This window comes from Kwoniella pini, chromosome 9 (assembly GCF_000512605.2).
Source record: "Kwoniella pini CBS 10737 chromosome 9, complete sequence".
In the NCBI taxonomy this organism is placed as follows: Eukaryota; Fungi; Basidiomycota; class Tremellomycetes; order Tremellales; family Cryptococcaceae; genus Kwoniella; species Kwoniella pini.
Genome location: NC_091724.1, coordinates 1236073 through 1263556, shown reverse-complemented (window position 1 = coordinate 1263556; position 27484 = coordinate 1236073). Strand labels below are relative to the sequence as shown.

Sequence of the window (27484 nt, the reverse complement as noted above, 5' to 3'; positions counted from 1 at the left end):
TCCGAAAACGAAAGACAGCGAAAACTCTTCGGTTCCCGATACGATAACGCCCTTCTTGACTACCATCGTTGCCCTCTCAGACCAGTCGAGAAAGTCTTGTTCCCGAATACCATCAATCGCTCCACCCCACTATCAACGATCACGGAGTCACATATACATAGAAACTCCATCAATAGATTGACAAGCAAATCGGAAAGAATCGTACTTCGTAATCATATATGTGAGTACTGTTTTGATCTATTCTCTCGTGCCTCAGAGTTCTCATACCTATCACCCCAACCCCACTTCACACCCACCCTCCTTTATGCCATGTTGTTTATGCCTTTGATCACCATTGCTCTCCACTTTATCATAAACTCCATCGGTCGCAAGGGCACGAGGAGGGTCAAAGCGAATTGTGCCTTTCTAGGCATACAACGCTTTGACCTTCTATTTTCCTTCATGTCACCTGGCCGTGTCTGTGCTGTAATCTCTGACGGAAATCATCGGCTGGAGGCACAAGGCCAGAAGCTTTCCATGCGTCCATGTCCTGATATGAAACAGGCGGCTATGACATAATGTTTATCTTCTCTTACGGTTCTTGGTCTGGACCTGTATTGATGGGTGGCTGTATTGATGAAGAAGCTAGAGTGGGAAACGCCAGTGATCGCAACAGAAGCGAAGGGTGATATTGATGGGAGCCTGAAATGTCTTTTTCGGTCGTCAAGGCGCATCAGACAGAGCCCTTTCCGTATCTGATCATATATCACTCGTCGTCAAGGTTTAGGTGTTTACGTGTCACTTCTCGTTTGATTGCTCTCAAATTGCATGAAAATGTGGATATAAAAACTCATTGACCTCTTCATATGTTCTAAGTTTTAATCTATCCTCTTCTTGCTACAATTAGCTTCTTTTCTTTTTCATACAAAATTGACCTAGTGGCTCTTGATTACTTTTATCTTCTTGAATTTTGATCTTGCTCTACACCTTATCCTATTTCGCCTTTTACTCCGATTTATCATCACCAGCTCACTGTCTGGATCATTTCTAACCTCATGTACCCTAAATCCAATAACGAAATTGACTCGCAACAAACAGCAGCTGAAAGGTATCTTTTAGTCTCGCCTAAACAATCGACCTATTCCACAAAAGACAAAATGTTAGATTTCGTGAAAAATATAGAACCTAAACGATGGTTAACTAGGGATTATTGGTATCTCGATACACCTCCTGCATCTTATGCTACTAGAGATGGATGGTCAAATGCAGATGTTGATGTGGTACCTGTAGAGCAAAGAAATTGGCGAGCGTAAGTTCTAGAAATCTTTGATCTAATTGTTTTACTGAAAGCTGACGGGATATCATGTAAATAGGGTCAATTACCTCTTCTTGTGGTTATCGGATGGTGCTAATGTTGGTACCATGCAACAAGCTGGTTCGATCGTAGCTATGGGTTTAAGTTGGCGAGAAGCATCCGGTGCCATGTAAGTAACTGGCTCGGTATCATTAGTCGCCTAAATGAATAATGAGCTGACGTGAGATTGGCTGCATCAGTGCTATCGGTAATATCATCATCGCGTTTGCTGTCGCCTTGAATGGTACAATTGGTTCAAGACACCATATCCCTTTCTCTATTGCCTCAAGGGCGTCATTGGGATTCTACTTCTCCTACTTTGCCGTATTCTCTCGTCTTGTTCTTGGTCTTATCTATTTCGGGTAAGCCATCATCATACAATTTGGAAATTCTTTTTCCACTATATCATCAATTAACAATGATATTGATCACAGTATCAACACATTCATTGGTGCATCATGTACCCTGATATGTCTTGAAGCAATCTGGCCTTCCCTCAAGACTTATCCAAACAGCATTCCCGTCTCCCAAGGTGTTACTAGTAGCAAGATGATTGCGTACTTTGTATTCTGGACCAGTGAGTGGTTTTGCGATTCATTCAATCACGATCCAGCTTGGCTTACTTAGTGCTTCAAACTTAGTCCAATTCCCTCTGGTTCTTATTCACCCACGAAAGATGAGATGGCTCTTCTTTGTCAAATCCATAGTCGCCGTCATCGCTGCCTTCGCCACTCTCGGCTGGGCAGTGCACCGTGCTGGTGGTTCTGGCCCAGTTTTCGCCAAACATACCACTTTGACCGGTGCCACTCGATCATGGGCTTGGGTAGCTGGTATCAACGTTGCTATCTCTGGTAAAACCACGTTGGCGATCAATATCGTGAGTTTAGTAGTACATAATCCAGAAAGGCGATTGCTCATCGTTCTGCCTGCCCTCAGCCTGATCTTACTCGATATGCCCATCGGACTTCCGACTCATACTGGCAACTCCTCTTCATCCCTATTGTTTACTTCATCTTCTCCTTTATCGGTATCGTCATTGCTTCAGCGGGCCAAGCGATTTATGGCCAACTTTACTGGGATCCAACTATGATTATCGCTCAATGGACATCGAGGGCAGGAGCATTTTTTGTTGCATTCGCTTTCGCCCTCGCTACACTCGGTACCAATATTTCCACCAATTCCATTGCCGCATCCAACGATTTTGCATTCTTGGCTCCTAAGTGGTTAAACATCCGAAGAGGTGCATTTATCACTGCAATACTTGGAGGATGGGTTACCTGCCCTTGGAAAATTCAAGCTTCCGCTAAAGCTTTGACTACCTTTTTGTCCGGCTACATTATTGTACTCGCTCCTATAGTAGCAATCATGATAGTGGATTACTGGATCGTTAGGAAGACAAGATTCCATGTGCCCATGTTGTACCAAAATGAAGGTATCTACAAGTATCACTACGGTACAAATTGGAGAGCTTTAGTTACCCTCCTCATCGCTGTACCAGTCAATTTGCCAGGTTTGATAAATGCCATCAACTCGAAAGTTGATATTGGCAAATACTCATTCTTTTGTAAGTGACTTTCGTACTCTCATATTTTCAATTCACGGCTTTTCGCTGATTCGCCCTTTGGCTCACAGACAAAGCTTCATGGCTTACTTCTACTGCAATGGGGGCAAGTATCTACCTCTTGCTCTCAACTTTGTTTCCACCGACTTCAACATTGGTTGACCATACTGTCGAATCCATGGATGAAGATTACGCTTTATCTGATCCGCAAGCATGGGAAACAGATCAAGATAAAGAAAAACGAACTTCTGCTGGTGGAAGTCAAGAAACTGGTGAACCATCAAGTTTTCCAGTATTTAATAAAGTATAAGTCCGTTCAACGGGTTAGCTGTATATAAAAGAGAAAAGAGAGACGAAAGTCCCAGATACCCCTAACATCTATCTGTCACGTATTAGACCATCATTATCGAAATGGCGAAAAAGGAATAGGTATATAGAAAAAAGGACAGATGTTTCCATTTGCATATACATTTCTTCTTTTAATTTTTGCTTTGCTTACTTGCTTCTCTTCTTAATCTGGGTTTATGCTGTGTACGATCCATATTTGACAAATGAATCAATGAATATATCATATATAATACTTGAATTGCACTTGATTGATATCTTGGTTAACACCTATTGATGCCGGTATTTTTGAACTATCAAGTGCCCCGCGTTTTCAAATAGCAACCATGTCCCGCAATAACAAAAGGTCAACCTCAATTACTCTAAAATGCTGATGATCCTGGGCATATATATATACATATCGATACCGTATACCGTTATAGCTCAAGAGTAGAGTAATCGATGATTCCTTGCTGTGCTTGATTGCTTTGTCGATCTCATCAAGGACAAGGGGTCATTCAAGCTCCTTGCATAAAAAATTAGAATTCGCTTTGACCTCTTTCCGCTTTCGACATAACTTCAACCTGTCATCGTAAGGATAAAATCACTGAGGATTAGAGATGGATGAGTCTGCAAGATTCGAGAGAAGCTAGCGAGAGATAGTTTATTACCTAATACAATTCTCATCGTTCGAACTTAAAGGGTAGAAAGTCAAGTTATTTTACGAAGAGTACAATGTCTTTTCCTAAACCGTCACCTGCTCGGCCAAGTGTTGAAGGGCAGAATGGAGAGGATCTCGATGAGGGTGAATCAGTACGTGGTCGAAGGCTCTTGCTCGCCATCGCTATAATTTCTGATTGATGGCTTACTATGGAATCACAGGTCGAAAGTATTGAAACGAAATTAGGAATTGAGAGGAGAGTTCAATATGGTGCGGAGAAAATGTTAGATGTGAGTCAAGGAATGTTCTATCTGTTACTGGGTAAAATGAAAAGCTGACATTATCCTACTGCTAGGTCATTGAAAAGAAGGGTAGTACAGATGGAGGTGATCAAGAGAAAGTAAAAGAGAATATAACGGCACAACTGGAAGCAGCCAATGAACGGATTAAAGCTTTAGAAACAAAATTGGAGAGATTGAAAGGTAAGTCCTGTTCTGATTTTTCTGAAACTGATAATCTATCAATTTATCATTGAGTATTGGAAGGAGTTTTGATGGTTTTTTAAAAACAGGTACCCCACAGAGAACAAGACGAAGACCACAACATCGTTTAAATGGATATCCATCAAATTCATCTTTGGGTATGGGTGGAGCAGGAAGTAATGGTCAATATCAACAATCATTGTCTTCTTCATTATCTTCTTCATCACTTTTGGGTGGATCAGGTGGACCAAGACCTAAACCACATCGTTATCATTCTAATTTGACTCCTGAAAAGGATAGAGATAGAGATTTTTTCGAAAATTTTAGTAATTATGATAACAATATTGATACACCTTCAAGAGGTGTAACTAAAAGACCTAGATCGAGATCTGCAGGTCAAGATGCTTTCTCTTTATCCTCAACATCAGACTATACTAATCAAATGCAATCACAATTTAGTAATGGACAAAATATGCCTCGTTCACCTAGCGATTTACTTAATTCATCTGCTAGTGAGAATCTGGACGTTATGTTGGAAATTGCAAGTAGGCATATGTATCGATTGAAAGAAATATCGAGAAATAGAGGAAAGGGAAAGGAGAAAGAGAAGGATAGTGACGAAGCTTATGATTTAATGCTGAAGTTGAGTGAAACGCTCAAGGGCACTGAAGGGTTGAAAGGTGTCTTGAACCCACAGGAGATGATCCAATCGTACGTCTATCCTCTCTCGCTGTTCTCGTCTTTGAAGGTAGCTTAGCTACACTTATCTGAACCGCAAAGAAAGACAAAGCTGACTAAGGACGAGAGCCTTGTAGAATCATCCCATTTTTGGGCGATTCAGCTACATCTCGCCAACGATCGGCTGGTTATAGATCATTACGGTATATATTGACTAGAGAAAGTTGGGCCAAAATGATCCATGCCGGTACAGAATGGTTGATCATACGGTAGGTGATTTTCCTTATTCAGAATGGGAGGCTTGAACTCAATGGTAGTGCTCTGATACTATAGAACGTTCACTCGGGATACGAAAGCCATTCACGAACGAGAACAAGCCCTCAGGTTATTGCGCGCAGTCATCATTCTCCCGCCATCACCACCCACGCGTCCGTCTTCATCTCCAGTAATCTCCAGATCCCAACAAAGAACAAAATCTCATTCAGGTCGTTCCAGATTCACGAATGAAAACGAATACGATAGTGCCATAATCAAGCTATCGAGACAGACAGTTCCATTGACGGATGGACTGGTCAGAGCAATCGTCAGTGCAGCAGAAAACCCTGATGATCCAATAAGGACGGTTTGCATGGAAACTCTCGTGGAGATAGGTATGTATCCCTACTTCTTGCTGGCAGCACCAGACCACAGGACTAGACATTTGGGTATTGCGAGACTGATTGTTCAATACGAAATAGGTGTTCTGGACCTACGGTGCCTAATCCAGTCCAACGCTTTTCGAACGGTTCTATTAGCTTTCAAGGATGGTCCGTCCGAGCTAGGTCCAGCTATAACGGGTTTATTGCTTTATCTGGTCAATCAACCAAGTACAAGAGAAATGCTTGTTGTAGGTGGCGACCTTGAGGTAGGCTTTCCATTTCTATTCTAATCCAAATTTGTTTTCGCGATGGGAATTAGCATTGAGAGACTCATGAGCGACGCGTTGCAGGCGGTATTGGCTGGACTTACAGAAGCATACGGGAAGATACCTTCAAGACAACACGCTAAACATCTGGAGAATCTACAGAATACCGTTAGGAATATAGGAATGCTGCTTTCTTCTTGGTCAGGTGAGTCCAACTGATCATTTGATCAATGCTCGCGCTTATAGAATTTGCGCCCCTTATCAGGTCTGTTGTACATGTGTATGGATGATTTCAGAGCCGTCAAGAGTCTGATCAGTTCCCTACATGTACCGAACGCGGATATGAGGGTGAGTATGCTTGTCAACCTTTGAGCAAGAAAGGCGTGTTTCAGCTAATTACAAATCGCAGAATGCTTTGTTAGATCTGCTTTTCGTTTCATTACGTATAAAGTCGCCAACCTGGACGAATGCTTTTCTAGATGGTAAACGATTGACCGGTATGTCATACGTGGTGCGGTAGCTTATATCGAGCATGAGCCTGACTACTCAAACCGCTCCGTAGTCTATACTCGGACGCAAGAAGCTACAGCCCAACAGCTGGTTGACGACGGTAATGAAGAGGAAGATGCGCAAGGTCTGACTTTGGTTGATCATTTCGTGGCTTTGCTATTGACCGTCTTTCTTGAAGCAGGTCTATTGGAGGTGAGTCGGTCTTGCTGATACGAACTCCTGTTGATGTTGATGAGGCTTGACTGACGACCCATCCACGCATTAAGGCTTTGATAGCAGTCATTGAAGAGGAAAATGGTACTCTCAACCGTAAAGCGACGTTACTATTAGGCGAAATACTGCAGATGGCAAATAGGGTCCTACCTCTTCGACTCGCAGCGCAACTACAGGTGAGTCAGTATTAGCAGCAATGTGATATATCATGTCAGCTGAACTGTTTCTTGATTAGTCACTTCCCCAATTATTCTCCGAAGCCACCGATTTCAAAAATCCCGCCGATCGTATGGCCGCACTTTCGGCATTGTCCTCAATCGATAGCTTGAATAGAAATCAGAGTAAAGCTGGAAAGAAGGCTACTAGGGATAAAAACAGGTAGGCCGGACCAAGATACTAGATCTGTTTGGTAATTCAGCTTATTCCCGATGCTCTCTAAGTAGTACTCTGAGTTCTCAACAAGATCCGCTAGAAAGAGGTCAACGACAAGTACAGTCTGTCAAACTTAGACTGGGCTTGCAAGTTGAGGATAGGCAATTCCAGCAGATGATTGTGGATTCTGGAGTATGTCTGATTGCTACGATACTGATGATGTCTCTTAGTCATATCAGACCCAGGCTGACACAAGGGGTCAATAGCTTTTACTTCATCGCGACCATACGAAATGGAACTTTGAAATCATTGTTGATTTGATAGAAGGGCCGTTGCTCAATCCGAAACGAATGGATGAAGCTATAAAGGCGACCAAATTCGTCAGAAGATTATTTTCATTCTTCCATCCGTACAATTACAGATTTGGGGATATCAAACGGACAAGAGTAGGTCACCACTTATATCTGTCCAGTTACAGTCAGCTGTGTCTGGCTAATCACCCAACTGATAATCTGGAATAGCCGAATCATAAATGGGTCAAATTGGGCTGTTCATTAATGACTACCATGCTAAGTAGTCCGGAAGGAATCAAATATATTACCGAAGACAAACTGCTTAAGCAAATATTAGACTGTTTCATTGAGCTTGACCAGGTGAGTATCATTACTTTCCCTAACTGGTAGTATCACAATGAGAGTATTGCATTTGTGCTAATATTGGTTGGCAGTATGTTGGGCAACCTACCGCGCAGCCTATCTTCGCTCGAGACCGCCTAGAAAACAGCCTTACATACGGATATTTCGAAATGATTGGGACTCTCAGTAAACATCGCGAGGGTATGAAGTGAGAACTCTTGCTTCGATCAAAACATTCAGCTTCTCCCCAACTAATCTTTCGACCATAGATTATTGGAGAAATTCAAATATTTCACATGTTTCTATCACTTGAGCGAACAACGAAGTCGGGATGATATAATCAGGATAATCATAGAATGTTTCGACTACACACTGTAGGTCTCCTTTGCAATACCGCGTTGTGGAAGCTTACAGCCTCGACAGTGATGCGCACCCTCGGATTGTCTTGGCCAAGGCATTGACCTCAAGCTATATGGTAAGTCGTTGATCTCACATATGAGCTGTGAGGAGCGCTTTACTGGGTAAAACGCTCAAACTCGAATCGGATCCATCAGGAAACGAGACTTTTCGCTACACATCACCTCGGTCGATTGATACAAGAGCAGCCAAACCTCTTGGACTGGGGCCTTCAGCTCATGATTACCCAATTGTACGATACATCGATGGAAGTTTGCGATATAGCGGTCATGTATCTCGAAGAAGTCTGCACAGATTCAAACAACTTGGAAAAGGTAGTCCAGCTAAGACCAACGCTTGAGCATCTTGGCGATATCGGACATCCCCTTTTCATGCGGTGAGCTTATTTTCGACATGTATCTTTTCTAGCGTGATCATCACGCTTACAGTCCTCTTAAATGGTACAGATTCGTATCGACTAGCGTGGGGTATCGATATTTGCATCAAGCTCAGTACATCGATCGAGAACTCGAGAGTTGGCTTGTTGTGAGTTACACTTTACCACGCTTGTACGATTTATATCTGAAAGTGATATATATAGGAACGCAACCTCCTGTATGTGATCGAAGCAGAGACATTCGTTTCGAAGACTATTAGACCTTGGTCAATGGATGCAGTGGAAGATTATTGGTAAGCCTTACCGCTGTCTTCAGTTGGTATCACTATGGTGTCAAGATAGGCTAAGTATGTGAGATAATAGGATATATGAAGGACCTGCTCCGACTCATTTCTTAGGCGAATTGACCAAGACGCCCGAGGGTTGTCGACTTATCAAGGAAAAGGGTATCGTAGCAGAATTTGCGGAGATTGTGAGATTACATGGAATGGAAGCGAATGATCAAGGTGTCTTAACGAATCTGAAATCCGTCTTATGGGCACTCGTGAGCCTTTCTCATCGTATCATTTCGAATCTTTCAGAAGAGAGGCTGATCGGTATGTCAACTGCAGGGAAATATAGGATCAACTGAAGGTGGATTACCGTTCCTCGAAGATGAGGAAATCATAGAGGATATCGTTGAGATCGCTGAGCAATCGCCCATTCTGACTATTCGAGGGTGAGCGTCGATACACTTCTCTCATCTGCCTAGCTGATCATGGCCTTGTGACTGGCAGAACCTGTTTCTTTGTGATTGGGTTGATATCGACTTCGAGAATGGGAGCAGAGATTATGGAGGAGCTTGGATGGATATCGACTCGAACGCCTTTGGGCCAAACTACAGGTTTATGTCTGCCAAATGACATTTCGCGATTTGTCAACGTGAGTAACGTCTATCAGCTAGTGTTCCCGTATTGCCTTGCTTGACATCGATGCCATCCTTGAGTAGATTGAACCATGGGAGCGCCTTAATTTGGATCCCACTTACCCACCATTACCTAAATTGACGGGACTGGAAGCGGAGATCATGACATCCATAGCTAATCTATCGAATTATGTCTTGGCTGCTGGAGCTATGAATAATCTGAAACGGTCAGTCCGTATCTTCGCATTTTCGAGAGATTAGGCTGATTTCCAGCGCGTTTCTCAGAACACGTAACCGACATCCCCGATATTTCTCGTCTATCACCCTTTTTCATCGTGCATTGCGTTCAGTGTCCACTAATCACTATCAAGCACCTGTCCGTCGGTTCATTTTAGATTTATTTGAAATTAAATTGGAACCGGAGACTTTAACTCAGCTTGCCGGCGTGGAAAGTATGTCATGGCGTTCTGGAACAAACAAAGACAAATGGGATTCAACAGTCTCTGAAAGTCGAAATCGACAACAAAATAGTGGCATTATAAGGAATTTTGATAAGGATATGAAAGTTATAGAGAACGAAGGTCGAGGTAGATCAAGAAGCTCACCTGGACCACTCGTTCCAACTCCCAAGGCTGTTGATGAAGGTAAAATAGAAAAGAGAAGTAGAGGGCAAACAATAAGTAATACGAATTTACTTAATAAAGCGGAATATGAAGAAGATGGTATTAATGTACCGACTCCCTCAACTGCTAAACAAGGACAATACAATTTTGAACCTCAATTCAAAAAGTCAAAAAACAATGGTGATTTGCCAAGTCGACCAATTGAAATTTCAAGGCAAAACACTGATACAAGTTTAAAATCTACGAATACTAGTAAAAAAAGTAACAGTAGTTTTTCGGAATTGGAAGGAGATGAAGAAGAACGAGATAGACAAAGACCTAAATCACAAGTCAAGGGTTTTGGTATACCTACCTTGGCTCCGCCTGTTGCCGACCATGACTCGTAAGGAGTGATCTGAGAAACGAAAAACAGAGGTTGTAACTGTTATTGCTTGTAAGAAAAGTACAAGAGGAAGAGCGAGTATGAACTCTATCAACTTCAACGAGGATATGCAATAGAACCACGATTGTAGTAACAAGGATCTGGGGTCTTATTGAAACTTGACCTGCCAATGACGATTGTGTAGGTAGCCTGAGAAGATGAAGAAGACAAAGGTTGTACAGCTACGCATCATGCATAACTTGCTCGAGAGTGATGTCACTCGAATTTGAAATGTATGCTTCAACATGTCATCATCATAAATACGCCTTAATCAAAGGGGAGTCTTAGGTCCTTTCTATGTGCAGAAGGCGTCGTTCCTTGAATTTCGCCTTCAAATTGATCCTTTGATCTCCAGAAAGTCAGTGGTGTTAGACAACCAAGCAGTAACATGCAAAGGTGGGCGGCCGGCGAAGCATATATAAAATCAGTATCAATTAGTCAATTGACATGTATCTTAGATGTCTCATCATATCTTTTACAAACTCACCACCCAGTTTGATTGAGATAAAGCGATTATTTTCCGTCCGTATTACATCATGTCATCGCTCGAGAGCACTCCGATGTCTCATGTGTCGAATCATTCGAAAGTTCATTGCCATTGTAGCTTAAAAGATCAACATTACAAAGATTGGTTCAATATCAGACAACATTGCGAAGACAAAAGTGACAAATGTTCGGGAGAGTATTGTAGGACACAAAGGGGAACCGCAGCTGAAAGAGAAGATTTATTATGTGGACCTTGCGTTAGTCCTTATCATCTCAGTACTGAATGTATACGAGGTCTATCACCCATTTGTCAATGCTAATGTCCTGCATTGTAGTTTGCCACCGAGAGACATATCGCAGCTCACTACGAAAAAGCGACTCAAGATCCGCCCGATTCATGGGACGAGCAAACAAGACGTTATCATGCGTTTATAACGCATGTGAAGGATTGGGAGGCACTGCCGGACTCGAAAAAAGTCAATGTCCCAAAACCACCCTATAGAAAATACAAGTCCCAATCTTCGCAAGCAAAAATCCTTGAAGACAAGTACAAAAAGCTGGAGACCTGGCGCCAGCTATTAGCTAATAACGAAGTACCGCACCTTCCGGAACGAGGAGGATCCACTTCTCAACTCACAGTCCCCAATCAGGCTGCTCAGTCGTATCCTCCAGCTACTCACACGGACATAACAACCCGTGCTGAACCGGGTCATGAGCACTCCAGCGAGCCTGCATCGTCAAACAAAGACTCTGCTCATATCGGATCTCCGCTTTCTAGAGATGGAACACTTGCCACTGGAGTGAATAGAACTGAGGTTGAAGGCCCTGCTGGACCATATGTACTTAGTGGGAAGCATTACTACTTCCAAGAAACTGAACGTTCAACCTGATGTCATAATAGACTGCCATAACAAGATTACTCCCTCAAGCTGGTAAGAATTTTCATAATTCATCGTTTGTACACGAAATGTAAATGCCTGTCCGAAAGAGGCTCACGCCAGGCGTAAGGTCAACGAGATTAAGGGGTGCCGGAGTTCGGGCTTTTCCAATGTGAGACTTCTCTATCTTCGTTGGGAATCAGGCATGAGGACACGCATCCCATCATCATTCATGGTCCGAGTCAGACAGCGGTAAATCGATTGCATCGCATTGGTGGTGGGCTTGATATTACAACCAACATATCAAGATGTTTGCAGCGAAAGTCGCCGCAAATCAGCGGGTAATTCCAGCAAATTGAGCGGGAGGATTTAGTTTTCGTACGGCCGAGCGCGTTGAGCGGCCAAATACGCGATATTTATATATATTTTGTTTACCTCGTTATGCTGATGTCGCCCATTTGGGACAATGTATTCTGAAAATAGATTGCATAGGTCATGCGAGATGTTGGTGTCCTGACATGAGCTCGACGACAAAAGGTCTTATCCTTGGCTTACCTCATTTGCGTCTTGATCGAAAGGACAAGAAAACGAGTGAATGATAGCGGCTCGGCTACAAATGCCAGCGTTCCGGATATTATTCAGGGTTTTCGAAGGGTTTGTTTTGATTTCTTGATTGTTTTCCGAAATGTTCCTCTCTTTCAGCTTTAATAAATATCACTCACCAGGGTAACTGTCTTGGCACGAGCGAAAAGTGAAGAACAGAATGCAAGGCTTTTGGCTAGGCTAGCGTGTGAGTTTGTTGATGTTCCTATCGGAACTTTACTTCCTTTACAAGCGTAATAACCAAACCTATGATGGTTCTCAACCTCTTTTGATAAGGGTATATGCTTCAAATACCCTTGATCTCATGCACAGCTTTGATAACATTCTCATCGTTCATGGCGTAAGACGCGGTGTCGCATATGAATACCAAGGACAATTCCGGATATACACGATGAGATTAAGGGTTTCCAAGCAAAACACAAGCAACGGAGAGGAACGATGTAGAGGGGACCAAGCAAAAATGTTTATAATGTTGTTGAGCCGAAGTTTTGACAAGATATTGACTATATGGTGGAACCACTTAATTTGACTGTATTTGATGCTTTCATCTGTTAGCCCCTGCTTCAACTCGACAGTCATTGGGATCATCTCAATACCTATTCCTTTCATCTTGAAATCAATTAGCAAGTGCTCAAATCGAGCTCAAAGGAATGTCAACAATAGTGTACGTTTCAGATTAATCCGATATAGACGCGTCGCTATCCTACCCGTCCCGATCCGAAATTTACTTGATTATACCTGGAAAGATTGCCAAGAAAGACAAGAAGGATTTGCAACTAAAAGCGAGTTTCATCTTCACCTATTCGAGGAACTTGGCCCAATCCGGAGTACGATAACAACATAGAGATATACACAGCCTTTGTCCTTGTGATCCTGTATACCCCGCACTCTGTTTCCTGCAAGTATATATATGGGTGAGTGCTAGTTCTTTGGAACTTTTCCTCCCGTGTCAGACAGCTTTCCAGTAAGCGACAATCATCGTAGCAAATAAAGCTAAATTATATGAATCCATCCTTGTAGATCAATAACGACTGAACGAACATCTGATATACGCACAATTTACGACTTTCAACAACAAACTTAGATAGTGGCACGACTACTTTTACTTTTGCTCAACATGATATTTTCAACAGCTATAATATCATTAATCCCTTTGTTATCATACGCTTCAGCTTCATTCGACCCATCGAAACGAGAAATACATCCACACAATATCAATAACCCTCATAGATCAACGTTCAAGCGATCAATAACGGATGATGCAACCACTGTCAATGGAAAATCATTCGATTTCGTAATTGCTGGTGGTGGTGTAGCTGGTTTAGCATTGGCGGCGAGGTTAAGTGAATGGTCAAATGTCACCGTCTTATGTATAGAAGCTGGTGGGGATGGTTCTGATGTAGAGGCGAAAATCGACACTCCAGGTAAGTGCCCTTTTGTCAAAATACCGTTTTTCGGCAGAAACACCAAGAGAAAGATCTGCGATCATTTGCACTGTCAAGTGACGTTTGGAGATTCTGATGAGGTCGTGCTCATGTGATTGGAAGCTGATTTTCGGAATGATTTTAGGTTACTCATACCTCAATTCGTTGACTGGTTCAGCGTATGATTGGGCTTATAATACAGTGGCACAGGTGAGCTTTGCATGATCGGATCCTTAGTCTGGCGCGTCGCTGATGTCTAGATTCTTCTAAGACCGATTCTGGAGGTGCTACGAAATACTGGCCAAGAGGCAAAGGTTTGGGAGGATCAGGAGCGATAAACGGAATGTTCTGGGGCCGACCTAGTGTACCTGAATTCGATGCTTGGGAAAGTGAGTTATCAGTTCTTTCTCTAGCTGTGGATATGCGCCGTTGACATCGGCCCGCTGTAGCTCTGAACCCTAATGCGGATGAAACCTGGGATTGGGATGAAGTCAACAAGTACATAAAGAAGGTCAGCTCATCCATCCGTTTGGCTTCAACGAGAAAACTGGCTGACCTGTGATGTCTCGCAGTCTGAAAATTATACAGCCCCAAGTGCCGACGTGAAAAGCAAGTTCTCGATGGAATCAGATCCATCTTTACATGGTAGTGGAGGTCCAATACAAATTGGTCACACCGAATATATCTTTGACGAAGTCGCCAAGTGGATCCCGTGAGTGATCTCGTGCAAATGATCACCGTTCTATGCTGATTGCGAATGATCCTTTCAGTGCCTGGATAACTCTGGGCTTCAAATCAATCGATAATGCTGCCGGTATTTCACGAGGTGCATGGTTATCGACTTCAACCATCAACGTCAAAAATCAAACTCGATCGGACTCCAAAGCTGGTTACATCGATCCTTTACCGCCTAGATCTAATTTGTTCATTTTGACTGGTCAACAGGTGACTGAGATCATTTTTAATGGTACATCAGACGCGAACGGAAATATCATTGCAAGTGGTTTGAAATTTCAAGCTAGTTCAAGTGCTCAAAGCTATTCCGTACAAGCTAATAGAGAAGTCATCCTTGCGTAAGTGATCGACGCTTCTTCGATAAACTTGAGTGTGCAAGTACACCGCTGATCACCTGGATCGGTTTAGCACTGGAGCGGTCGGAAGTCCTCAAATTCTCCAGTTGTCTGGGATCGGTCCCAAGGAGACTCTCGATACTGTCGGTATAACGACAAGATTGGACCTTCCGGTTGGGTACAACCTGCAAGATCACGTCTCATATACCATGTACTGGTCAACTCCGTAAGTCCAGGCACACCTACCTTAATTCGTCCTAATTCTGATTTATCAAACATTTAGCCAAGGTACCTTTACTTGGAACAACCTGAGTGCATCCGCTGAGCTTAAAGCTTCAGCCCAAGCAGAATACGACCAATCCAAAACCGGTTTATGGACATACGTTAACGAAGCTGTTGGTTACCCATCAATGAATGATATCATGGAATCAACCTCTGAAGCCTCCAACTATGCCTCCACAATCGCTTCCGACATGTCCACTGTTGTGTCAAACGTGCAATCTTGGTTAGACCTTCCAGATAACGTAGTCACCGGTTTGAAGGCTCAATACGATATTCAACAACAATGGATGACATCTGATGTCGGTCAATTGGAAATCATTTTGACAATGTTAGGTCACGGTGGAAATGAAATGGGTATTCAGGTTGCTCTTCAACATCCTTGGTCTAGAGGAAAAATCTTAATCACCTCCAAAGATGCTTTCACTGCACCAGCTATCAACCCGGATTACTTTGGTGTAGGATACGATATCGATATTATGAATTACGGATCTCAATTCGCTAGAAGACTAGCTGCTGCTTCACCTCTTAGTGAAGTCATGATAAATGAAGTATACCCTGGCCCAACAGTCACTGGTGACGCTTTGGGTAATTACACCAAGACAAATTGCGGAACAGAATATCATCCAATGGGAACTTGTTCTATGTTGCCTAAAGATTCTGGAGGTGTAGTCGATACCACCTTGACAGTTTACGGTACCGCCAATCTTAGAGTTATCGATACTTCTATTGCTCCGTTACACATTTCCGCACACACCATGGCTGTAACTTATGGTATCGCTGAAAAAGGTGCCGATATAATCAAGAAGAAACACTGGAAACAAATCGTACAAAACACGACAACTACAGCAGCTGATGAACCTGCTACAACCGCTTCAGCTGGTGATGCTACAGATACCGCTGTCACAAATGCCAATAAAGATTCTGCCAATTCTTCATCTTCTAGCTTATCAAACGCTGCTAAGATTGGTATTGGAATTGGTGCAGGTGTTGGAGCTGCTGCTGTTCTTGCTGCTTTAATTCTTTTCTTCTGTCTTAGAAAGAAGAAGAATGGTCAGGCCGCTGCCGGTGAGAAAGGTTGGTATGATCAACGAAATGCTCAAGGTGGTTGGGATAATGCAACTGCTGCAGGTGGTGGTGAGTATCATATCTTTCAAATTGTCCTCCAGAGAAAGATCAGCTGAAGTTTTCTGATATTTTAGCATACAAAGAAGGATATGCACTTCCTGATGAGCAAGCTCAAGCTTATCCTATGGCAGCATTTGATAATCATAGTTCAGCACCTTTTGCTCATTCAAGAACACATTCAGTAGATACGATGGCTACAGCAGATTTAGCATCCAGAATGCCAATGCGTTCAGGATCGAATTATGGATTAAGCGGTTCATCTACACCTTATAGAGATGATCATTCTGATGATGGGCATGGTGGTGGAGGAAACCAATATCCTACACCTCAAGGAGCTGCATCAGCTTGGCCAAGGAATCAAAATTATCAACCGGTCAATATTCATTAAGAGTAGAGTAGCCGGATTGAAGAAAATGATAGAAAAAAATGGACATCAAGACATAACGGTAGAAATGGACTTTGGAATATAGAGGATACGTTTTTCTTTTAGCTTCATAATTACGATTTATAGATTTAATGCATATACGATAATAATGCTTCTTTCTTACTGGCATGACTGAATTTGCTCAAAGGCAAGGAGAAAATCACTCAAGCTAGTCTGGCCGAGAATATATGTACTGAGAAGTGTTGATGTGCGAAACAAATCGTGCCAAGTGAACTATGCATGATATTTTGAAGATTTCGCGCTAAAATTCGTAAGGAAGAGAAAAGTGAAACAGAGGTTCGTCACGCTTTTGAAGGTATTTATCGTGATTTCGCGAAAACGTTGATCGCGATTTTCAAAGGCATCAAAATTATTCATGGCTGTACCTAAGAAAGAAGCGCACTATATTCCAAGCTGTGATCTAAAATACTACTAGAATGGAATCGACATCCCATATTGACCGAGTAATATAAATTGTATAATCTCGCTTGATCTTTCTCCGAAGGGCGATACAATAATTGCAATATTTAATTCCCATCTATCTCATCAAATTCGCACGATATCGAACATTCCTTCGGAGATCTTGATCATTCATATAATGCACGTTCTTAAGTTCCCGACGGTTAAGATTGAACATTGAGTACGTATCGATCGAATGACCCGCATGGTTTATAAAAATCTATAAAGTGTAAAATCACATTCAAAAGTGTTACTTTTTTAATATAAGTACGTTAAATAAGAACGCCCGTTACGAGGGTAAAATAAAAAAGAAAGGGATGAGAACAAATTCCGTTTGTTCTTATGAAGATTTTACCCTTTATCAATATCGTAATTTCGGAATAAATTTCTGCGAAAGTCGATAAAGATCCCGCTCGGTAGTGGAAATACTACGCGACTGTTTTTCCTGAAGATGCCACTCAAGCTAGTCAGTCTATCACCCGCGGACAAGAAAATATCTTTTTAATCTATTTTATGTGCAAACTGCTTATGCTTATGCGTGTACTGCACAAGGTGTCATTGGTTCAAGTAAATATACATTGAGCATAGAACATGATATGATCGTTAAATGTATTGATATGACTATAGACTATATAAATGTATAAATTGATTCTATCTGAATATATATGTATATCTAGTATGTCTGTCAAGCTCAGAGGTGGTCATGAAAATCATCTCGAGATTTACTTTTTGGGGGTTCTCTAATATATATGATATATGATATTGGGTGTTGGTGTATAAAATGCTAAAGTTGTTGATATTGGTGTGATGGTGTATATAATGCAAATGATATGATTGACTAGGTGTATATATGCCGGAGATTGATATGCTGTGGAGAAATTCGTTGTTGTCATCGTTAAGTAGTATCTATAGTAGTTTCGCTTAATTGCTCAATCTTCTCATTGACCTGTTCGGTAATGAGAGTTCTCCAACAGCTGGTAAAGCATGAAGAGGTGGTCGTTGTGCGTGTGAATACACTGGTGCTTGTGGTAATGGTTTTGATGTTGTTACGTTAACAGATACACTTGAGACTGAATCTTTCGATATGCTTGCTGATGGATTTGAACCGTATACTGCTGGAGCGATGTTTTCTTTCGATGCAACTGAGAAGGGATCCATGACGTGAGAGTGCACTGGTGTGATAGGTGTAAGAGGAGCATCATCACCTGCTTCGGAAGATGCACAAGAGATAGAACCGCTTGGTGATCCTGTAGCCCATGATCCTCGCTTGGATGGCCATCCGCCGGATCCTGAAGGTGCGAGTCCAGGTGTAGGAAGGTTGGTTGAGATAGGGGTAGCAGGTGCTTCTGGGTTGTAAACAAATCTTCGTCCGGAAAGGTACCATTCTCTGCAGATTGTCGAACATCGTCCGTAATATGTTGGGGCATATTTTCGAATAACAATCTCGGAAACGTTTTCAAGTTTCTCAGCAAAGTGTTTGTCGATGGCAAGGGCAATTCTTACAGCAACATTTTCATGTCGAGCTACTGGTTTTCTTGCTTTACCGCAGATGAATCGAGCAAGCATAAGAGCACCAGAGGCGACGAGGGAAGATTGTATACCAACAAATTCTCGGTGGAAGAGTGTTATCTCCATAAGGAATCTAGCCATGTTCTGAACTTTGGGATCTTCGTAGCTGTGACCAGTGGTTTTGATTCTCAACCAAGCTTCAGCAGAAGGATGACCGATAGTCCAGCCGATGGTGGAGAGAACGTGACCTTCCATTTGAATGAAAGCACTTTCGTCGTAGGCTTTGCAACACATCTCCGCTAATTCTCTGACTAATGGTACCTTATCCTTTCCATCTTCGAACTTGGCAGCTATCCAGAGAGCGGCACATCCAACTAATTGATAGTGCTTCTTGTATACTACTCGTTTAGACACATATCGGTCAACGATGTTCATAGCGAGGTAAAGGACTTCGGGACGGAGACGGAATTGTTGGTGAACTTCAATGAGAAAATCAATGAGATAAGGTCGCATGAACCATTGTAATTCTGGTTGCATGTCCATGAGTTCGGCGGAGGCAAGTGTAGCATTCTGTTTGATAGGTCAGATACATCTTCTTTGATATTACAGGCAGCGATGGTATAACTTACATCCATTGAGTGCATATAGGCAACGATCTCGTCACTGTAATCCTCCTCAAAGTACGGGCTTTCCTCTGGCCTTCTAGGTGTTGGTGCAGCAGGTTGAGAGTAATGATGTTGAGGTTGTTGAGCCATCTTGGGTTTCGATGAGGAAGTGGATTGTTGGGATGATGATGGTGATACAGATCGCTTCTTGGTCCAACCGTATATGGAAGAACGAGCGGATTTAACGGCTGCTGTAGGAGGCATTTTGTATGATGATGGAAAATTTAAGAAGTAGAAGACTAAGTGTATTGAGATGTTTCAGACAATTGGGAATCAGAGTATAATGATATTGAAGCCTTGGAATAGGAACGGTAAGGTGAGACCTGCTCGGTGAAATTGGTGTGTCGGGAGAACGTAAGTGAGACGAGTTGGGGAAAAAGAGATCGTCAGGGGAAGCGATGGACAATTTATATGTTGGTTGGATAAGGTTAGGCCGTGTAGAATTGAAAGTTATTTTGATGTGATTTCAATGAGGGCCGAAAGAGGACCAAGAGAGAGGAGGTGGTTGGCCAGGCGGTTTTGTAATGATGAGACCGATATGGATATGATAATGATAATAATGATGACGATTGACCAGGCAGTGCGAACCAGAAGTTCAATTGAATTAATTTGATGCAAGGCGTATTTGAGACAGTTGATCCAATTGAATTTCCAATTGATGATGGTTGTTGAGAAGGCAGGTTATTTGGTTGGTCAATTTGCAGTTGATGAGATTGAGCGCAGATGCAATGAAGTCAAGTGATCGTAAGTTGAGCGTTCCAACCAAGACAATAGTAAGAGACGGGTGAACAAAGCAAAGAAGTAAAAGAGAGAAAGAACGTTGTTTCTGCTACAAGGGCGATCCGAGACACCGTCTAAATGCCGTTTCTTGTGGGAGGAGAAGAAGAGACAGGTAATGAGAGCTACCTCGAGGTCATCAATGACGAAGTTTGATAAGAGTGTTCAATAGAAGCTACAATCAATTCAAATTCAATAAAAGCAAGAGGTGGGGCGGGTAGATTATAAAAGCAGTAAGCTTTAAGAGTAACTCCAATTAATCAAGGTATTCCATTGATTGAGTTCTAAAGTTCCCATCTATACGAAGTTAGACTAAGAAGAGCGTGATCGTGAATTGTGTGAAGTGTGAAGTCTGTCTGATCGGATAGGATAAAGCAGCGTGCAACGCCAAAGGCTAAAGAGGTGTTCAAGGGTGATGACCAACGAATCCACCAAAAGTTAAGCAAGGAGAATTTCGATAAGCATTAGGAAGTGTTAGGATAACATGTCACGTCACGTCCCATAAACCTCTACCATAAAGAAAATAAGCCGTAGAAAATCAAACTAACATCTTCAATCTCCTTGCTTTGGTGCGATTTTGTGAATCACCATGATTACTGGCTTCACCTGTCAGGTTTACGTTCTCGTCCCTGACAATCCTGATAAAACTCATCACAGTCCAAACGAACTCAAAAGCACCAAAAAATAACGTCAAAATTCTAAGGGGAGAATTAATAAGTGAGAAATACAGTTAAAGGCAAAATTAGGGGTAAATAGGAAAATTAAATAGATATCAGAGGAATTTCTGTAGTATGTCACGCTTCGGCGTTACAAATGGTTTATCATCTTAGCCTTTTTGGCACATACGCGCCCATAAGTTTATAAGTATGAAAAGTTCCGCAACGATTATCCAAAGTGACATAACCTAATCATAAGGAACCTTTTAAGAACCCGGGAAGTACGGTCAAGAAATTTTAACCCTGATAATGATTATATCATACCATGAACCATTGAGAAATGAAAAATGAAGCCCCAAAGGTGGTTATGGTTCGGAGAGATACAACCCAGCGTTCCAATAGGTGTAGAATCAGAAACTTTAACTCACCCTGGAATCGATCGTATTCTCGGATGGACCGGGATGGGATCCAAGAAGACGTAATGCGGGGAATCCAGACTCAAGACCCGCTGGGTTTTGATGGCGTTCTTGTGAATCTACGGAAAGTGCGGAATGACAATACAAGGTTAGCTCCATACCGCACAGACTCTGGTTCCGACTCCGAGTTGATTAAAATAACTATAAGCTCGGACAGACGGACAACCTTTAAAGCGTTTTAGATTGTTTAAAATTGAAGAAGGAAGGGGAGATAAAGTGATCCGCCGCGATCCGAAACTATGACTCGTGTCTCTTGGTTGGTGAATGGCGCTTCAATTGTTGCAACGCCTCCGTGAAGGTCTGATTCCAGATCTGATAGAGCCAAAATGATAATTTCTCAACCGCCAACATATGGAAAGCTTAGCTTCCCGCATGCCGCGATAGCGAAAAGAGTGGATCCCGTCGCAGCTATTGGTGCCATAACGGAAGATCGTCCACACCGCGTTCCGACCTCAACACACATTCTGGGAAGGGGATGAGCAGGAAGCGACTGGCGAGAAAATGATGATAGAGGGGAACTAGAGCGCAGATCGAAATTACGGCATATTTTGGATTGACGAAAGATCGGCGTCGGAATAAGGTGTATGATGTAAGTTAAAAGGACGGCGAATAAAAACGGAAAAATAGACGCGATATATGGTGGGAAAGATAGTCATTCGCGCAGTACGCTAAACAAAGTCTAACTTTGAATTCCGATATAAACGGTTTAATTAGATTGGTAGCTTTGTGATGATAATTCAAACCCAAAATCATCTCGTATAGGCGATCTTCTGCCGTAGGAAAAAGGTACAGATCCCAAGCCAAGATGTGAGACTGGGGCCAAAGAAGATAGTGTTGAAGGAGAAGAAGATATGTAACAGACCATATCATTCGCTTAATTGAGAGACTGTACTTACAGGCTGAGTCTAGAAACCGGAGCAACGGAGATTGTTAGGTCCTACTCATGTAACAAGATGTCTCAGTTAAGCGTACTTTTAGGCGTGAGACTTTTGATTAGATAGTGATATGGCTTACTCGGTAGAAGATTAGCGGAAGTTTGTATGTTTCCCGCGGAGGTCAAGGTGTTGAGGCTTGAGGTCTAATTTGGTTAGCAAATGTAATGCTGAATGGCGTCAATTCGTTGGAATAATAGGTCCAAGCGATGATAGGAATTAAAATATGATGAGATGGGGAAAGAACAATAAGTTACGTTCAATGAAGGTGTTACAGATATATAAGAATAATTTAATCTGATTTTACTCCAGATAACGGTGAAGAGATTGATGAGGCGATGAATTAAAGCAGAAATAAGGGGTTTGAAGTCAAACGTTTTTTTCAGGTTCAAGCAAAGGATGAGATTGACCATGTAGACGACGTGATATGGAGTAAGAGAAGTGTATATATACTTACAATAAGTTTCACACCTCCTGCTATACCTCCGAAACACGACTTTGTTCGAACCAGAAGTTTGTATCGTTTCGATGGTGAAACGCTTGACTTCGTACTTCCGCTCGGTAGGTCGTGCGTCTACGCCGAGAAGTAGTCGATCGACCATTTTGCAGGATATCGGTAAGGCATGTGGTGGAGCAAAGGGAGAAAAGGTGAAATCATGGTGTTCGGTTTAAGGAGATTTTTATTGGTTTGTGAAGAGTTGTTATTTCGAGTGATAAGCAGAAAAAGAAGTTTGTATGTGTATCAGCACTCGATCAATCTCATTATCTTAGGAAGTATGCACAGCTGCCCATATGAGAGGGAAGCAAGTCATTCTGTATAATTGATATAGAGGTATGTGTAGGAGAGATAAACATCCACACTCACTCGGTGTGATAGGGGGTGGCTGTGATATTGATCGATATTCTGTGTGAGAGCAAATGCATCAGCTGTGTATTCAGATGTATATATATGCATAGAAGTACGGAGTGAAAGAGGGAATGATATGACACACAGACCAATAATTGAGAACAAGGGGCTCTGTGTGTGTATTCATACAAGAGGGACAATGAATTTTACTCACGGGATAGATATCGATCTTTTTTATTGGACTGACCAGCTGGGATGCTCTGAACTTTTGAGATGAGAAGTTGTCGTAAAAGAGGGGTCTCGATATCAAGAAATCAAGAAATAAAATATAGGAGTTACCGACCAGAATTGCTGAGCATAAGGTGAAGGGGTTTTAATTATACACGGATCAGATAGTGAAGTGTTGTTTTCTTTTTTTTTTTTCGAAATTTCCGTTTTCTAACCGACAACGAGGCCAAAGGTACTTCTTCACTGTTTGAGCGCGACTGAACCTAAAGGAGGTTACGTGATAGATGATTGACGTACACTAGTATCGAGGATGTCTCTGAAAGGTCGTACAATTATATTTATTGTACGCTGATCAATTTTCGTGGAAATGTGACACTTTTGATGGATTGATTGATTTTGATTGATGGTGAATCTTAAGCTGTAGCCGATGATCATCAATGTTGATTTTAGGCATCAATCCCGATATTTGAAAAGTCAAGATGGTGTAACATCGATGACTTGATTATCATCTATGGTGGTATATTGTAAATACCCAGCGTTGTGAAAAGGGATGTCACTTAAGAAAACTTCTTTTGATATGTTTATATACGATCGTTCTGAAATGATGCTATGAGTGACTAGTACTATGCACAGGCCTAATTGGGAAGGGAAAGACGGGTTCTTCGGCGAAGAATAGAATTGTCATCGGTATGAGAAAAGCGCTACATCCTATGTTCAATCTATCATTGCTGATGACGATTTGCAATGTGGGAACCTAAGTGTGGTAGTAGCGATGTTACGATCTTGTATTTCAAGTTCTTCAATGCTCTGTGCGTATGTAAAACTCGATTGATGGCCACTTCTGTAGTAGAGGACGACGCACTGATACATCAACCTGTTTTTCCATAAAATTCCCTAGTGAAGATATGATCGTACGAGTCAAGACTTCAGATGTTCGAGTGAGAGTCGCCGCAACATCGACAAATTACGATAGGGTGATATCTCCTTGAGATGATCTATACATTCGGTCTTCCGTCAGGTAGATACAACACTTGTTGATGGCTAGTAGTCGAGCTGGTCAGTAGATCACACCAAGTATAATATCTATAGCGGTTCAGTTATAAACACTAAACCCAGCTTTTTCTCCTTGAAGATACACATCAAATCAGAAAATTAAGGGTAAATAACCATCAAATTCCAATCGGTCATGCCGATCATTCTTCAGAACAATTTTATTCTTAGCGTAGTTTCGTGTTTTGACAACCATCAAGGCCGAAGAAAACGACTTTACCACGTATTTGTGAAACTACAGTAAGTATCTCATTTACAATTGTAGGGTCAGTGTCCTCTAAAACTAGTTTGTCATCAGGACTCGGTTGAAAAGGTCAGTGCCACCTAGGTTATCTGACGATTATTTGTATGTCTTTACTTTCGGATGTATTCTAAGTCCTCAGTAAGTATACCTGCGGTCTGCGAATATAGCGCGGATATTTGCTAGTGAGACTGAAGACTCTTTAGAGCCCGACTGGTGATAAGAGGGTCATCTGTCTCTGGACCAAGTCATTATATGTGCTAGACTGATGCGTCCGCGTTTTTCCAGTTTCTGGCTGTGACGTTGATCAATTTGTAAAATGCTTCTAGCTTGTTAAAGCATGCGCATGGATCAAGTACGAAAGGAAGGTTAGTCGGGAAATTCTTAGATCCGAAATGATCGATTTAGTACGTATCTCCGAGGGTAAGGGAACATAGCGAATTTGTTATTGTAGCTAAAGAGTGATGGATTCGATCCCTTCATTTGAGGTGCCGTCAACGATAGCAGATTTTGGACGTGTAACATATCAACCAACTTGCGTTAAACTCGTTGACGAAAAGTTACGTTCTAAGTACGTAGGTACAATCACATGTAGATCCATTTCGTCCCGAAATAAACCACACATCTCAAAGTCACTTGTATCATATACGTACGAAGCAAGCATATTCTTTTGTGAAAAGATAATCATTTTCGCCGGACATTCCGCTTTTCACAATCCCACAATTTCGGAAGTAATTCATCAATTTATGCCTTTTAACAAGCCATAAGATACGGGATCATCTCTGTGCGTGCGTGCTTGATTGATTAGAGCAGAGCATACGAATTCGAAGATATCTTTCGTTACATATTTCGGCGATCTTTTAAATACCGTTACTTGCCGTCACGAAAATAAGCTAGTTGAAAAATCCTGATAAGATCAAAAAACGTTACACAGCACCTCTTTCTAAAAATCTAGAATTTTACAAATGAACCATATGGTGTAATAGTAACAAAAGAATCCCACGCTAATTATTACATAAAATGAGAAAAATAATCTTCGCTTCAAATGGTTGTAATTCTCTTTACTCCATGTGTTCTGAGAACTTTCAAAGCTGAATCAGAATATGCTTAATTGCTAGAGTGATTTTTTGGTGCTAGGTACAAGAAGATGAATCAATCAGGACGTTATTTTCAAAAAAACCGTTACAATTGAGAAAAATGATGTCACATTGAATATTTAGAGAATTTCCGGAGATTTAAGGGACAAGGGAGACATGTGCTTAGGGTCGTTACTGGAATTTCTATAGATTTTGATCCTCCTAAAAATTCACAAAGAGAAGCCGTTTTGTAATTTTCGCTTGTTACTATTCCTTGATAAAGCTTTCGGTTAATCGGTTGATTTTCATACTCAGGTCCCAATTTTCACATGATCTGCTAGCAAAATGAGGTTATTGTATAGGTAAGGAAGGTAGACGACTTTCCCGTTTATTCGCGTAGAATTAGAAGAGTACCAACCGACCCCTTTCATCATCGATTAAATCCTTGTATCATATTATAAACGCTACTCGCGCCTGATTTTCAGCCTTTGAAAATTTGCATCCCTTTATGTCCTCGATTTCTCAGAGGTCCTGATAAACCTAATACCTGAATGCTATACATCTACTGCACATATTATTGACAAACCTCACATGAATCTCAAGCTATACTTGAACTATACGTCACCATAACCGAATTCGCAGATTCTGGCTTATGGAAACTACTGTGTGAAGACCTCTTAATTAAAGGTCCACAATCCGTGCGAAGGAACGTCCCCATATATTGCGTTTCCTTGAATCAAATTTCACAATTAACCTAAAACGACCGAATGAACTTTGCTGCTTATTCCGAACGCTCGGTAGACCTCGATCGCTCAATAGGCTTATGATTTTCGCTTTGACCCGATACTGAGTCGCTTGAATTTCAGGTTGATCTTAGGAACAACCTCATTAATCACCTGATTTCGATACGTTTACGTCCTGAGTCTCACTATGTGTGTGCAGAAAATTTGTGAAAATTTTCGATTGGAAGTTAAAGAAGTTGTCTCGGAAGTAATAGTATGCCAATTGACCAGTGCTCAAGCAAGTGGTGTCGCTGATTGGAACTTCAGCGGCACGATGTTACCTGTATGCGACAATGCGCGAGGACGAAAGGCAAAAACTACTTACCTAAGTAGCAAGAATGATCCTTTTGATTTACACATGCTTTGAGCTATATGTCATTGATCCGGGAACTTCTTAAAGGACGAACTCAATTCTCAGAAGTCAAACTGGGCAATTCGCTATCACCCGTTTATATGGACGGGCATATTGTGAATCTCTCGCAGTTTGGCATGCAAATTGTGAACTTCAATCAATAGACTGCGTACTGCATGACTCGTTGAAGATCTTGTCGACCAGATCCTTGATTCTGTCACTTCGACATGTACTGCTGCTAGCAGCACGCACATGTTCTCCTCGTCGTATAATCCTTTCTCGCCTTTTGGTCAGCCCAATCGCTGAGACAACTTAGTTTCGCCTAGATCCAACGAATTTATCGCTTAATCACTGAACGATCGCGATCACCTTATCACCTGGGATTCACTTATATTTGGCCAGCATACATATCAAGAAAGAGCTCTATAACCATGCGTCAAGAGATAAGATAAGTCTTTAATTGTTTAGTCAAGTCTCTCCAGCACAGCGGAGATATTCTTTCACCGTTTTAGTTGTACTAGTACTAAATAGCAAGTTAAGCGGTGGTTGATCAATGATTACATAAGCTCACTTCGCGGGATTTCTTCCGGTTTTCTCCGGGCGTACTTTAAACGAGTCATAAAGTAACTAACTAATTATGAGTACTACTGGCCCCGCATACAATCTAAGAGATTAACCAATTCATCCCCCTCCTTACCCCATATCATCCTAAATTACTATCATCATCC

General features: G+C 41.8%; 5 protein-coding genes across 5 annotated transcripts; 4 read left to right on the top strand and 1 right to left on the bottom strand.

Annotated features, from left to right (window-relative positions):
* Positions 1 to 1136: 1136 nt before the first annotated feature.
* On the top strand, positions 1137 to 3204 carry I206_106725 (uncharacterized protein; the record flags this gene model as incomplete). The annotated part of the gene is made up of 7 exons (XM_019159080.1): positions 1137 to 1288; positions 1353 to 1463; positions 1534 to 1695; positions 1768 to 1910; positions 1975 to 2210; positions 2270 to 2897; positions 2966 to 3204. The coding sequence occupies 7 exons, from the start codon at positions 1137 to 1139 to the stop codon at positions 3202 to 3204; spliced, it is 1671 nt and encodes a 556-aa protein (XP_019007752.1).
* A 749-nt stretch (positions 3205 to 3953) lies between these two features.
* Positions 3954 to 10379, top strand: I206_106724 (uncharacterized protein; the record flags this gene model as incomplete). The annotated part of the gene is made up of 27 exons (XM_019159081.1): positions 3954 to 4031; positions 4101 to 4169; positions 4235 to 4361; positions 4451 to 5072; positions 5177 to 5308; positions 5373 to 5689; positions 5777 to 5943; positions 6028 to 6148; positions 6209 to 6291; positions 6353 to 6440; positions 6506 to 6645; positions 6720 to 6842; positions 6902 to 7044; positions 7110 to 7230; positions 7305 to 7484; positions 7560 to 7691; positions 7766 to 7881; positions 7943 to 8047; positions 8097 to 8148; positions 8228 to 8466; positions 8537 to 8615; positions 8671 to 8759; positions 8830 to 9010; positions 9078 to 9184; positions 9243 to 9387; positions 9455 to 9597; positions 9656 to 10379. 27 exons carry the CDS (start codon positions 3954 to 3956, stop codon positions 10377 to 10379), a joined length of 4623 nt encoding a protein of 1540 aa, XP_019007753.1.
* Positions 10380 to 10950: 571 nt separating this feature from the next.
* I206_106723 (uncharacterized protein) lies at positions 10951 to 11790 on the top strand (the record flags this gene model as incomplete). The annotated part of the gene is made up of 2 exons (XM_019159082.1): positions 10951 to 11157; positions 11236 to 11790. 2 exons carry the CDS (start codon positions 10951 to 10953, stop codon positions 11788 to 11790), a joined length of 762 nt encoding a protein of 253 aa, XP_019007754.1.
* A 1708-nt stretch (positions 11791 to 13498) lies between these two features.
* Positions 13499 to 16670, top strand: I206_106722 (uncharacterized protein; the record flags this gene model as incomplete). Its single annotated transcript, XM_019159083.1, has 9 exons — positions 13499 to 13805; positions 13951 to 14015; positions 14077 to 14194; positions 14255 to 14316; positions 14378 to 14517; positions 14576 to 14878; positions 14949 to 15101; positions 15159 to 16291; positions 16357 to 16670. 9 exons carry the CDS (start codon positions 13499 to 13501, stop codon positions 16668 to 16670), a joined length of 2595 nt encoding a protein of 864 aa, XP_019007755.1.
* A 1416-nt stretch (positions 16671 to 18086) lies between these two features.
* I206_106721 (uncharacterized protein) lies at positions 18087 to 19543 on the bottom strand (the record flags this gene model as incomplete). Its single annotated transcript, XM_019159084.1, has 2 exons — positions 18087 to 19244; positions 19304 to 19543. 2 exons carry the CDS (start codon positions 19541 to 19543, stop codon positions 18087 to 18089), a joined length of 1398 nt encoding a protein of 465 aa, XP_019007756.1.
* Positions 19544 to 27484: the final 7941 nt, after the last annotated feature.